Genomic DNA, 14,279 nt, shown 5'->3' with positions numbered 1-14,279 from the left:
TCTTTTTATAGACAGAGCTGCAGCATCTCTTTACAGCGCTTAGTGAAAGCAAGTTCCAGATTATCCAGAAAATGGCAGGAGTGCTTGATCACACAACAACTAAACAGATTGAAGTAAGAAAGAATAATTCATATTTGATTATTAATGAATGCATTCGAATAATTAGCAATTACTAATTGTATTTCATTATTATATGTTGTCATATTTATTAACAGTGATTGTAGTAGTATTCCATTATAGTTTTATCTGTATACTTGTTACGATCGGAGACCCAGGGAAACACAGGAGACAAGAGATCCAATCGCAGTGTGGGTTTTAATGGGTATTCCAAATCAGAAATCAACAAGCAGGGTTCAAAACCATAAATCCATCCAACAAATAAACAAACAGGGAAGGAACAGTAACGGGAACAGAAACTCGGAAGACGAGGAAACTGGGTGACGGATAGAAAGGACTCCATGAAGACAAACAGAAAGACTGGTAAATATAGGCAGGGTAAAGACTATCAAGTGAAGACACCTGAGTGCAATTAACAGGAGTGCAATTAATGTGATGAAGGAACAAGGCTTTGTGGGAATTGTAGTGCCTACGGTGAGGTGCCTATGGGGAAGTGAGACCACTAGTGGAGACTCAGGGAAACAGAGACCAGACAGCGTGACATTACCCCCTCCTCCACGGAGCACCTACCAGATGCTCCACTCGAACCCAAGAAGAGACCAAGGAACACAGAGACCAGGAGGGAGGTGGAGCGTCGGAGGACCAGGGGGAGGGACGGAGGGCCAGGTAAAATGGGGAAACACGAGACAAGAAGTGCAAAAAACAAGGAGCCCAGGATGGAGGTGGACTGGCGGAGGATCAGGGGGAGGGAGGGAGGGCCAGGTCCATAGAGGGAAACAAAAACAAGGAGCCCAGGATGGAGGTGGACCGGCGGAGGATCAGGGGGAGGGACAGAGGGCCAGGTCCATAGATGGAAACAGAGAGAAGACGAGCAAAAAACAACAAAAAAAACAACAACAAAACACAAGTCCAGGAAAAACATAACGTTCAGTGTCCCAGGGCCGAACCGACAGGGCAGGAATCCAGAGAGGAGCAAGGTGGAATTAGAGCCATGCGGCCGAGACAGAAGCCCACCAGGGCGGTGCAGAAGACCACGCCTCCGTGTGGTCAAGACAGAAGCCCACCAGGGCGGTGCAGGAGACCACCACATCCGTGCGGTCGAGACAGAAGCCCACCCAGGAGGCGCAGAAGACCACCACATCCGTGCGGTTGAGACAGAAGCCCACCAGTGCGGCGCAGAAGACCACTACATCCGTGCGGTTGAGACAGATGCACACCCGGGCGGCACAGAAGACCACCACCTCCGTGCGGTCGAGACAGAAGCCCACCAGGGCAGTGCAGAAGACCACCACAATGGGATCGATGACACAGGAGAGTAAGTCTGGTAAGGAAAGTCTGAAACAGAGACCATGAACAAGTTAAGGGTGGCCTCCGTGGCCACGGCAGGATCATTCGAGCTCTCAGAGAGTTCGGCTGAGACGTGACGAGGCTCTGGAAGTTCCGCAGAGATGAGGATAGGCTCTGGTAGTTCAGCCGAGACGTGGGGAGGCTCTGGTAGTTCAGCTGAGACGTGGGGAGGCTCTGGTAGTTCAGCAGAGACGTGGAGAGGCTCTGGTACATCCGTGGTGTTTCAACTGGATTCATGAAGATCATTGGTGACTTGCCTTGGCCCATGAAGATCAATGGTGACTTGCCTTTGCCCATGAAAATCAATGGTGACTTGCCTTTGCCCATGAAAATCAATGGTGACTTGCCTTTGCCCATGAAGAACACTGGTGACTTGCCTTTGCCCATGAAGAACACTGGTGACTTGCCTTTGCCCATGAAGGACACTGGTGACTGGACTTTGCCCATGAAGATCAATGGTGACTTGTTTTTCCCCATGAAGATTAATGGTGACTTGCCTTTGCCCATGAAGAACACCGGTGAATTGACTTGACTCTGGAGGGTCAACGGTGACTAGCCCTGACTCTGGAGGGTCAACGGTGTCTAGCCCTGACTCGACTCTGGAGGGTCAACGGTGACTAGCCCTGACTCAACTCTGGATGGTCAACGGTGACTAGCCCTGACTCGACTCTGGAGGGTCAACGGGAACCTGCCTTGACTCTGGAGGGTCAACGGGAACCTGACTCGACTCTGGAGGATCAACGGGAACCTGACTCGACTCTGGAGGGTCAACGGTGACTAGCCCTGACTCGACTCTGGAGGGTCAACGGGAACCTGACTCGACTCTGGAGGGTCAATGGTGACTAGCCCTGACTCGACTCTGGAGGGTCAACGGTGACTAGCCCTGACTCGACTCTGGAGGGTCAACGGGAACCTGACTCGACTCTGGAGAGTCAACGGGAACCTGACTCGACTCTGGAGGGTCAACGGTGACTAGCCCTAACTCGACTCTGGAGGGTCAACGGTGACTAGCCCTGACTCGACTCTGGAGGGTCAATGGTGACTAGCCCTGGCTCGACTCTGGAGGGTCAATGGTGACTAGCCCTGACTCGACTCTGGAGGGTCAACGGGAACCTGACTTGACTCTGGAGGGTCAACGGGAACCTGACTCGACTCTGGAGGGTCAACGGGAACCTGACTCGACTCTGGAGGGTCCACTGTGGCTGTCATCTTGTGCAAAGGCGCTGGACAAGCGGCCATCTTGTGCCATGACTCTGGACCGGTGGCCATCTTGGGCAGTGGCGCTGGGCCGGCGGCCATCTTGGGCAGTGGCGCTGGGCCTGCGGCCATCTTGGGCAGTGGCGCTTGGCCGGCGGCCATCTTGGGCAGTGGCGCTGGGCCAGCGGTCATCTTGGGCAGTGGCGCTGGGCCGGCGGCCACCTTGTGCCTTGTGCCAACCCAAACGCGTCCAACTGTTCGATTTCCATGCGAGGTACCGGTTTATCCAGACCGGTGTTGAAAATGTCCTTAAGGGCCGCCTCATTATATCCCATACCCTCCGCCAAGGTCCAGAACACATGTGCCATTGCACCCACCTCATTGCCCTCTTGGCGGAGGGTGGTTAAGTTTAAATATTTCGCCCTCCGTTCCACCATACTGGCTGGGGAACGGGAATGAAGTCCCACACCGCTGGATCTCGACATTGATGGAGTCCTTCTGTTACGATCGGAGACCCAGGGAAACACAGGAGATCCAATCGCAGTGTGGGTTTTAATGGGTAATCCAAATCAGAAATCAACAAGCAGGGGTCAAAACCATAAATCCATCCAACAAATAAACAAACAAGGAAGGAAGGAACAGGAACAGGAACTCGGAAGGCGAGGAAACTGGGTGACGGAAAGAAAGGACTCCATGAAGACAAACAGAAAAGACCGGTAAATATAGGCAGGGTAATGACTATCAAGTGAAGACACCTGAGTGCAATTAACAGGAGTGCAATTACTGTGATGAAGGAACAAGGCTTTATGGGAATTGTAGTGCCTACGGTGAGGTGCCTATGGGGAAGTGAGACTACTAGTGAAGGCTCAAGGACACAGAGACCAGACAGCGTGACAATACTATTATAATATTTATTAATATTTTGAACATTTTTATATTTTCGTTTAGGTTCATTTATACATTTTGTTTTGTTATTTTTATTAGATTTAATTTGTGTCATATTTCTATTTCACTATTTATTATTTCAGTTTTTATTATTTTAGTACTTCAACTTAAATATTTTTTTTATTTAATATTTAGTTAGTTGCCAGTATTTCTTATTATTTTATTAGATGTATTATTTTTTAGATTTATTTTTTAGCTGTTCTTAGTGTAGTTTTAGTTAACAGTTAACAGTGCATCCAATCATATCACAGTGAACTCACTTTTGTTCTGACAGATCATTGCAGAGGCAGAGGAGACGCTGAAAGACTTTGAGCACAGAATAACAGAGCTGAAAGCCAAAGGGGCGGAGCTACAGCTTGACCAGTTCTCCACCAATGAGCTGTTGAAGCTACAGGTAACAACCAATCAATGATGTCAACAAATCTGTCAAACAATTTTGTGTTCTCAATTACTTTAAAAACAGAAACATATGAAGTATTCCCAAGTTATACTGGTTTAGAAATAAAATAGCTGAATCTTCTCAAAGTTGTCTGTGTGTTCTGGACAGGATGCTTATGAGGAGCTGGTGATGACGGTGGGCTCTCGACGGAGCGGGTTGAACCAGAACATGGCACTGAAGAATCAGTATGAACGAGTACTGCAGGATCTAATTGATCTGGTGGACACGGCCCAAGATAAGATGAACGTGGACCAGAAGATGATCGCCAGCTCAGTAGAGGATGTGCACAACCTTCTAGACAAACACAAGGTACATCAAACACCCAACTATGTCTTGTTTGTCTAAAAGATTGCATGTCCTTCTGATCCTCACATGTCTCTAAATGTTTCATTTCCAGGAATTTTTCCAAGGCTTAGAATGGCACACGGTCCTCACCGAGACGTTCTACAAAAAAAGCAGTGCCTTTGTTTTGCCACGTGAGCGACAGACTCTGGAGGAGACACTAGCCCGGGCTCAGGATGTGCTTAAGCAAGCGCACAAGAAAGGAGTTGAGCTGGAGTGCGTCTCAGAGGTAACAACGTTTCTAAAGTATGGAGTCCGTAAGATTTTCAAAAGATGTAAAAAAGAGACAGTAAAGACATTTATATTGTTAAAAGATTTTTATCGCAAATATATACTGCTCATTTGAACTTTCAGTTTATCAAAAAGTCCTGGAAAAATGCCTCGTGGTTTCCACAAAAAATACAGATAATAACATATAATAATAATAAATGTTTCTTAAATAGCAAATCAGCACAGCAGACTGGAGTAATTATGCTGAAATTTCAGCTTTGCATTACAGAAATAAATTACATTTCACAACATATTTTAAATGTTAATAATATTTCACAATATTACTACATTCACTACATGTTTGATCCAATAAATGTGGTTTAGGTGAGCATAAAGGGACTTTCAAAGCAATTAAAATACCCTGCCGACCCCATAAAAGTATGAATTCTTTTTTTAGTATTTGTGTTTCTCTGACTTTATCAGACGTGGAGTCGTCTAGTTTCGGACTATCAGACACTGTACCGATTGCTAGAGGCTGTGGAGGGCAGTCTGCCGACCGCTGGCCTGGTGGAGGAGACGGAGGAGAGACTGGAGGAAAGAATAGAGCTCCATCAGGTATCTAATGAAGTCATGAATCTTCATGGTCCATCCCTTGTTAGGATTAGTTGTAACGAAGTCTAGAGTAACTTTCCAGCATGGGTATGATCGGTGCATTAGGATAGATAATCTGATCATACCAGATCTGTATGTGATCGACTTGACCTTCAATTATCGTCTCGTTAGGCCCTTAAAGCCAGTCTGACAGAGCACCAACACAAGCTGCATCAGGTGCTGGAGGAAGGCAAGCATCTTCTGTCTTATGTGAGCTGCTCCAGCCTGGAGAACCAGCTCACTCTTTTGGGCGAGCACTGGCTCAACAATTCCACCAAGATCAACAAAGAGCTACAGATCCTGGAATCCATCCTGAAGCACTCAACCAGGTCAGGAGCTGATATATGGTTTTTTTATATAGTGATGCATTGTTTTATTAATTTGAATTCATAGTCTTCATGATAAGATGTGCTTGATTGTCACAGGTATAAGCGTGAGTCTGGTGAACTGAGTCGCTGGCTACAGGAAGCTCTGGAACGCTTGGAGTTCTGGAGCACACAGTTTGTTGCTGGTCCTCAGGAACTGGAGACGGTTAAAGACCAGCTATCAGCTTTTCTGGTTAGTTAGACTGGTGCAATGTTAAGAAATACAAGCATGGGGTGTGTTTAGGATGTTGGTACATTTGTTCAACTGGTTTCACTGGAAAACCACACTGGTCCAAGTGTTTATATATTTTTTTTTTTTTACTTTTTTTATTTTTTTTTTACTTTTTTTATCCCAGTGTCTCGGACCATATTTATTTATTTATTTTTAATGTTTTCATTGTGTTTTATTTAATTTTTTATTCATATATAATTATTATATAATCATTTGTTTTCACAGTTAGATGTATTTGTCAAGGGAAATAGTTTAAAAAGAAGCTTTAATTAATTATTAATTATTACTAATTATTAATTTCTTTGCATGCCCATGAGGAAGTAATTCCTTTCATGTGGTTTCATGTGTCCTCTTGTCTTCTGTGCAGGAGTTCAGTAAGGAGGTGGAGAGCCGCTCCGGTCTGAAGGCCTCAGTGCTGAACGAGGGAAACCAGCTGCTCAGACTCAAGAAGATGGACACTGCACCTCTGCGCTCTGAACTCTCCTGTCTGGACTCTCAGTGGTCCGAACTGCTCGCCCGCATTCCCATAGTTCAAGAAAAACTCCACCAGGTACTGACTGCTCTCTAAACAAGCTTATCTGCTCCAATAAATATGATTCGTTTCACTTCTGGGGTTCATTGGTCCTGTCAGATCTTTCTTAGTCTGTCGTTTTTTTAAAGATATATTGTTTGTTGTTTTAGTCTCAGATGGATAAGCTAGCATCCCGTCACGCTATCGCTGAGCTTGTGAACTGGATGTCATTGATGGAGAGAGTGATAGAAGAGGATGAGGAGAATCTCAAAGGGGCTGTTGGGTCAAAGGTCATCCAGGAGTACCTGCAGCGATACAAGGTGAAAGCATTTACGGTTTTACCCCTGTTAGAGTCTACAAAAGCTCTGTTGTATTTAAGTGGGTAATATTTTTTCAAAGTAATCTGTTGGTTGGACTGGATTTCATGACGATCATCAGAAGTCTACACAAGAGTAATTATCAATTTTTATGTTTTCAAGTTTTCTCCATGCTTTTGTCTTTTTCTTTCTGTAGGGCTTCAGAGTGGATGTGAACTGCAAACAGCTGACTGTGGACTTTGTGAATCAGTCAGTGCTCCAGATCAGTGGTGCGGATGTGGAGAGCAAACGCAGTGATAAAACAGATTTTGCTGAGAAACTGGGCGCTATGAACTGCCACTGGCAGACACTGCAGACACGTATCACTGAGAGGGTGAGACTTCATGAAGTGTGCTTATGCACAGATGTGATCTTATAGTGTGCATATTTCTCAAAACTGCCATTGATGTGGAAAAGTGCTTAGTGTCACATCAGGGTCTGAGCAGACCTTTTTCCACAGGTTTTTGGAAATGTAAGCTGTTCTTGCAACTCGCTTTTCTAAATGATAGGATTTGGATGATGCCTGGTGATCTTTTATATGTTAGTGACATAAATAAGGAGTCTTTTATAAGGCTGAGAGCTAAAACTATTCAGTTGCACGCAAGTTCAAGATTATTTGCAATTCGTAATTTCACATCTGAAAGAGAGACATACATGCATTTTCAAACTTTGCAACATCTTATAAATGAGGCCACAGGTGCAGCTCATACATACTATGTACAGTTTTCAAACTCTATTCAGACTTTTGGTAGATAATTTCATTCTGAGCAGTTCTATAAATATTATATATATATATATTGTACATTTATTTAAATAACACATACACAAACAATTTATTTAAAAAAATTGATATTTGGATATTTAAAAATATACTATTCATATTCACTATTCAAAAATTATTATCCACATTAAATTTTTGATTTCCAGAACAAAAACAGCATGTTCTGCACTAAAACATAATATAATATAATATATTTATTTTTATATTGTATTATATTATTATATAATATTATATTATATTTCAGTTGATCTTGTTTTTTTAAGCATTTTAAGTCATTATTAATTTAGCATTTTAGTCATCCTATGGCCCCTTGGAAGGTTTATGAAGCCTTCTGGTTGAGATCCACTTTAATAGTGTTTTATTTATTTATTCATTTATTTATTTTATTTTATTTTTATTTATTTTTTAGTGCATGTCAGCGATGATGCCATTGTAATATTTGCATACTAAATTGATTACATAAAGATTTATTATTAGTACTACTTTTTGGTACATTATTGCTGAATTGTATCACAAAATTGCATAAATGTGTTGTTAAATGTTAATTTTTGTTGTTTCAGTTACAATATCTGGAAGGCTTGTCAGAATCCTGGGTTGAATATGAGGGTAAAGTTCAGACTCTTCAGGCATGGCTGAACGCTCAGGAGGACAGACTCAAGAGAAAACACAGGATTGAGAATTTATCCTCTGTGCAGAATGCTCTCAAAGACTGCCAGGTTTGACCCATTGACCAAACACATGGTCTTATTTTATTCAACATGACCTCCATTACTGGAATACAGATTTTCTCTCTTTTTGTCACTTTAGGAGATGGAGGAGATGCTGAAGGAGAAGGAGAAGGAGCTGGAGAGAGTGGAGGAACAGGCTTGTGCTCTCGTCCAAAATAAGACCGACGAGGCCTGTGCTGTTGTCATGGAGTCTCTACAAGCCCTGAACAACACATGGGCCAATCTGGACCACCTGGTATTTACTGTTTTAATTAGACCATAGTCTGATTCTATAAGTATCTTTACTAAAGGGTATAGTGTTTATATCTGGGTTTCTGCATGTCAGTTGTATTTATATTGCTGTGTTTCAGATCGGACAGCTTAAGATCAGGCTGGAGTCTGTCCAGGACAAGTGGAGTCAATACAAACAAGCGTCTGAAGAGATCAACGTCTACCTGATGGAGGGACGCTACTCTGTGTCCCGCTACCGTCTGCTCACAGGATCTCTGGAGGCTTCACGGCTACAGGTGGAGAGTCTACAGGTAAAGCAAGTTCCAGTTCATCTGCAAATTGTGGATTTAAAGTGGAAAAATGTCTCATATTGTTTCCTTGGACATCTGTAGAACCTGCAGGAGGAGCTTGAGAAGCAAGAGAGCAGTCAGAGGAAGTTTGGATCAGTTACACATCAGCTTCTGGAGGAGTGTCACCCGTCTGTGTCTGACACACTCAATAACACACTGAAAGACATTAACGCCAGGTGCAGTTTTCATTTTTTCATGTGCATACAATTTACTTTTTTGTAAATGTGATGGTCTAAGACTACAATGAAAAACATATCATCTAAAAAAATGCATGTTTGTAATCCAAACTGCAAGCTTGCAAATGCAAAGTCATTTTTAGGCTTGAGTGGTTTTGTGAGTGAGGTTGATGTAATAGAAGGGTGTTTTGTGGTCTTCAGGTGGACCAGTCTGCAGGAGGAGATCGTGGAGCGTCTGAAGAGCAGTAAGGCTCTCCTGCAGCTGTGGCAGAGCTATAAAGATCTTCATGGACAGAGCGACTCCAGCATCCAGACACTAGAGGAGAGAGCAAACCAGATGCTGAAGACAGCTGGCCACAAAGACATCACAGAAGAGGAAGTGTCCACCTGGATCCAAGACTGTGCTGTGAGTGTAATATTGATTTGGATTATGTGGTAACACTTTTAAAAGTTGTATCTGTTAACATTAACAATAGTTAATGCACTAACATGAACAACAAACGTTAATAAATGCTGCAAAAACGTTGATTTTTAGTTTGTGAGTCAATGCTAATGAGACCTCATTGTATTGTGTTACAGATTGTTAACATGTTCATTGTTCACTTTCATAAGAATCATTCTTATTGTTAACTGTAGCAACAAAACTTTATTCTTATAAGTGAACTTGACAATTTTTGCATATTTATCAAGTGATCAGTTACTTCTTTTATCTGATATATTCTCTGGTTAGTCAGGAGTATCGTTAATACCCACATCCAATTGTTTATTTTTTAATTAATTTCAATACATTTTTCACAATTTTTTTTTTTATGTAATGCCTTACATTCAATTGTGTGAAATACTCTCATAAATGTTTATGTATTCTACTAATGCACTAATCATAAATTCTGAATTTCATATTCATCCTCAATCCAAGCTATGGATGCATTTAATTCATTCATAATTATTTTCAATGAATTTTATATTTTTAGATAAGATTTTAATCTCTTAAATGAGATGTATGCTCTTATAACTCATACTACATTGTAATATTTTACTTTTACATAATACTAAGTATTATAATGCATTAAAACACATAATCAATGCTATAAAAAATAAATCATATCATGCTTTATAGATTTAAGAAAGGTTACCATGAGTAAGTTAGGTATCGTGCATTACAGCTGTGGTTATGAAACAATTACAATTACAGAAATAATTACAAAAAAGTTTATTTTGTTTAGGATATGGCATTATAGATATGTTTATGAAGCATTAAGAATATCTGGACATTATTTATGATTTAGAGCTTTAAATCTACTACTGTAAACCCTGTAGAATACAGAAGTGGTTTGTGAATATTGTTTGTGGACCCTAAGTGTTCACTAATGCACTAATCATAAATTCTGAACAGGAACTACTTAACGTACATGTTTTTGTTTTGTAATCAGTGCAGTACTTTCCTCTGATCCCGTGTTCCCTCAGGAGCTGCTGCGCTCTCAGGCTCCCGTCCAGGCGTCTCTGCAGGTTTTACTGGAGCTGGGAGAGCAGCTCAAACAGCAGGTGGACACCTCAGCTGCGGCCTCCATCCAGTCTGACCACCTGTGTCTCACCCAACGCCTCAGTGCCGTAGAGCAGAGCCTGAGCCGACAGCAGGTGGCACTGCAGGTGAGTGAAGAAGAGCATTCAGTGCCCTGTGAGAGTGTTTGGGTGTTTGGTACTGAGGGGTTTTTCTCCCCAGGCTGGGGTTCGTGACTATGAGACGTTTAATGAGCAGTTGGACTCTCTGTCCCGCTGGATCGTGGAAGCTGAGGAGGTTCTGAAAGGTCAGGATCCCAACGGTTCCTCTGACCAGTCACTGATCCGGGACCGCATGGAGGAACTCAAGGTATACACGAATGAAGAGATCAGTTGTGCTGGGATGCCTGAAATATGCAAAAATCTGATCCATGTTGTTACAGTTTTTTTAAACGATTTCATTCTGTTTCACAAGAATTTAAATATAGCTAAAATAAAACATAAATAGTTAAAAAAAATTTATATAAAAAAATTATAAATGTTACTTTGGCAACTAGCTGAAATAAAATCATTTGAGCTGAAATCATTAAATTATTAAAATCATTAAAGCACATGAAATGACTAAAAATGTAAATCTGAAAATCGAAATATAATAAAGCTCATTCGGAATATTAATAAATACTACAGTAGTAATTAATACATACATAACCATCAAATAAAACTTAAATAAAAATATAAAAATTACTAAAACTAAAACTGAAAACAAAAAATCATTTTAAAATGAATTAAAATCATTCATTCATGTAACAAAATTAAATCACAATTAAAATTTGAAAAATAAAAGCTACCGTAATTCAGAAAACTATAGTAGTATATTAATAATAGCGAAATAACCCAGGATCAGGTGGTCGATATGTACACTGGAAGTCAAAATATCAGACACAGTTGATTGAATTTACGTTTCTATTTATGTTCAAATTCCTTTGTCCCAATTTTTCTTTGCTGCTGTATGTACTCAATTATTTTTGTACAAAATTGCTGTACTTATATATAAGTTATGAAAAAAGAATGTGTGAATTTATTAAGAAAAAAATTAAAGCAGTTTTTAATTGATTCACTTTTTTTTATCAAAATAACAGAATATCTGAAAACTGAAAAAATGTGCAATAACTTAAATTGACCAGACCAGTATATGAATTGACCACCAATGTTTTTGTTTATTTGTTGTTGTTTTTGTGCAGAAACAAATGCTGAAGTTCAGCAGTATGGCTCCTGATCTGGAGCGGCTGAATGATCTGGGTTACAGACTCCCTCTCAACGACTCGGAGATCAAACGCATGCAGAACCTCAACAGAAGCTGGTCCAGCACCTCGGCTCAGACCACTGAGAGATTCAGGTTTGCTCAGGCTCATTATAAAGAGAGGTTAAATCTTTTTTTAATACCCTGCATGGCTCTTTTTGGGCTTCGTGGAAATACATAGTACTACAGTAGATATTGTTGTCTAAATTCTCTTCTCAGCAAACTTCAGGCCCTTCTACTACAGCAGCAGACCTTTCTGGAGAAGTGCGAGGCGTGGATGGAGTTCCTGGTGCAGACGGAGGAGAAACTGACCGTGGAGATTTCCGGAAACTTCCAGAGCCTGATGGAACAGCAGAGAGCTCATGAGGTGAGTCGTACAAAAGTGACGTGACATAGAGCCAAGCATGGTGACCCACACTCAGAATTCGTGCTCTGCATTTAACCCATCCAAAGTGCACACACACAGCAGTGAACACACACCCAGAGCAAAAAAGCAGATTAGGAGTTGCAAACCTTGCCTAGATGCTAATAAATGAGCAATGTTACAGCTGTTTCAGGCAGAGATGTTCAGCAGACAGCAGATCCTTCACTCTATCATCAGCGATGGACAACACATGCTGGAGCAGGGACAGGTGGACGACAGGTGAGCGACATCATCAGATATATGCATGTGCAAGATACTAGCATTCAAAATACCTGAACAGACTGAACGCTCATATCGAACCTGACCCGTGTCTCCAGAGATGAGTTCAAGCTGAAGCTGGCTCTGCTCAGTAACCAGTGGCATGGGGTGGTGAGACGGGCACAGCAGCGCAGGGGCATCATAGACAGTCTCCTGCGGCAGTGGCAGCGCTACAGAAAGATGGTGGAGAAGCTGAGGAAGTGGTTGGTGGAAGCATCCCATCAGGCCGAGACCCTGCAGGCGGGTGCTCCTGTGCCACTGCAACAGGCACGAGCCATGCTGGATGTAGTTCAGGTAAGTATTGTTTGATCTAATATGCTTTTGTGCTGGCTGTTGGCGCCCCCTGCTGAAGCTCTGTTGATCCTGCAGCTGAGGGAGAAGGTTCTGCTGAGACAGCAGGGCAGTTACATCCTGACGGTGGAGGCAGGGAGACAGCTGCTTCTGTCTGCTGACACACGGGCCGAAGCCGCTCTACAAGAGGAGCTGCTCGACATACAGGAGCGCTGGAGACATGCCAACATCCGCCTGGAGGAACAAAAGAAAGAGCTGGCCATCCTGCTCAGGGTACAGATCTTTATCCCACCTGTTCCCTTCATTTGCAGACTTTATTGCTGCGTGTCTGGATAAGTTTAATGATTCTTTTCTTACAGAATATTCTTAAAGTTATTCATCCCACAAAACAAAAATATCAGGAAATATTGTAAATTGTGGTTTTGAAGTCTGGAAATTGATGAAATCATTGGAAATGGGAAATAATTATTATTTGTTGTCATCATTTATTAGTCAAACAATATGAAACCCTGAATATTACACTATAGTGTTCCTAGAAGTTCTTGCACTTAATTAATAGTCAACTAATAATCTTTTGTTACCTTTAATAAAAATTTTATATTTTAGATTAGAGTTAGATTTATTTTGTATAAGCTAGTTCTTGTTTTCAAGTAAAATAATAAATTAATAAAAAAATCTGAGATATGTAAGATAATAAAAATTGAATAAGCATAACCTAATTACTAAAAATGTAACTAAAATCCAGATTGAAATGTAAAACTAATAAATAGAGAGAGATTTTAGAATTTTAATTCCAAAATAGGGTGTTTTTTAGTTTATTCTAAATTTTATTGTACTTTTACTGTCACCCTAATTCTGTCAGATATTTCTATCTAGTGGTTCCAGGAGTTATTTTGCTCTCAGACACATGTCTGCATGAGTTTGTCTACATCTCTAGCTTATTGAGTTTAAAGCTTTTTTTCAAATGATAGAGTAATGCATGATACTGTAATTGTTAATATTATGTTTAATGTACCCAGAACCCACTTTGACTTGTTTCAAACTGTGTGTAGGATTGGGAGAGATGTGACAAAGGTATCGGGGGATCTCTGGAGAAACTAAGAGCTTTTAAACGCCAGCTGTCCCAGCCACTTCCAGATCGCAATGAGGAGCTTAAGTCTGAACAGATGCGTTGCAAGGTATGCAGAGTTCAGATTCAGTGAATGACTATGGAATGATGCGACATAATAAACGCCCATATCCTGCAGGACCTGGAGAGCATGTTTGACGGCTGGAAGGAGGATCTGACCCATCTGACGGTGTTGAGAGAGTCTCTGTCCAGTTTCATCAGTCCTGAGGATCTGCGCGTGCTGCAGGAACGCATTGAGCTCCTGCACCGCCAGTGGGAGGAGATCTGTCACCAGGTACACATCTGGCCATTAGGTGGCGCTGTTTCACTACATATGCCTGCATGCTTGGTGCAAACGCTTTCAAAACCTTCCTAGAGATCAAACTAATGCTCTCTAGGCTCCATAGGAAGCTCATTAGGTTTTCTAACACCATCCATAGATCA

The 14,279-nt window shown here is 41.6% G+C and overlaps 1 protein-coding gene across 1 annotated transcript in view; it reads left to right on the top strand.

Annotated features, from left to right (window-relative positions):
- Positions 1-14,279, top strand: part of syne1b (spectrin repeat containing, nuclear envelope 1b) — a 108,065-nt gene that overhangs the window by 78,442 nt on the left and 15,344 nt on the right. The window contains exons 103-126 of the mRNA XM_059519890.1: positions 12-113; positions 3,881-4,000; positions 4,154-4,354; positions 4,443-4,616; positions 5,081-5,212; positions 5,381-5,577; positions 5,674-5,806; positions 6,213-6,395; positions 6,527-6,676; positions 6,870-7,046; positions 8,054-8,209; positions 8,301-8,456; positions 8,572-8,742; positions 8,824-8,957; positions 9,159-9,363; positions 10,422-10,604; positions 10,678-10,824; positions 11,696-11,850; positions 11,974-12,121; positions 12,303-12,397; positions 12,496-12,730; positions 12,806-13,000; positions 13,780-13,905; positions 13,975-14,130. Coding sequence (XP_059375873.1) covers positions 12-113; positions 3,881-4,000; positions 4,154-4,354; positions 4,443-4,616; positions 5,081-5,212; positions 5,381-5,577; positions 5,674-5,806; positions 6,213-6,395; positions 6,527-6,676; positions 6,870-7,046; positions 8,054-8,209; positions 8,301-8,456; positions 8,572-8,742; positions 8,824-8,957; positions 9,159-9,363; positions 10,422-10,604; positions 10,678-10,824; positions 11,696-11,850; positions 11,974-12,121; positions 12,303-12,397; positions 12,496-12,730; positions 12,806-13,000; positions 13,780-13,905; positions 13,975-14,130 — 3,831 coding nt within the window. The remainder of the gene's footprint in view (positions 1-11; positions 114-3,880; positions 4,001-4,153; positions 4,355-4,442; positions 4,617-5,080; positions 5,213-5,380; positions 5,578-5,673; positions 5,807-6,212; positions 6,396-6,526; positions 6,677-6,869; positions 7,047-8,053; positions 8,210-8,300; positions 8,457-8,571; positions 8,743-8,823; positions 8,958-9,158; positions 9,364-10,421; positions 10,605-10,677; positions 10,825-11,695; positions 11,851-11,973; positions 12,122-12,302; positions 12,398-12,495; positions 12,731-12,805; positions 13,001-13,779; positions 13,906-13,974; positions 14,131-14,279) is intronic.

The sequence above is a fragment of the Carassius carassius genome, chromosome 32 (genome assembly GCF_963082965.1).
Source record: "Carassius carassius chromosome 32, fCarCar2.1, whole genome shotgun sequence".
Lineage (NCBI taxonomy): Eukaryota > Metazoa > Chordata > Actinopteri > Cypriniformes > Cyprinidae > Carassius > Carassius carassius.
Note: the sequence above shows the minus strand (reverse complement) of the source record. Positions and strands in the feature narration are given on the sequence as shown.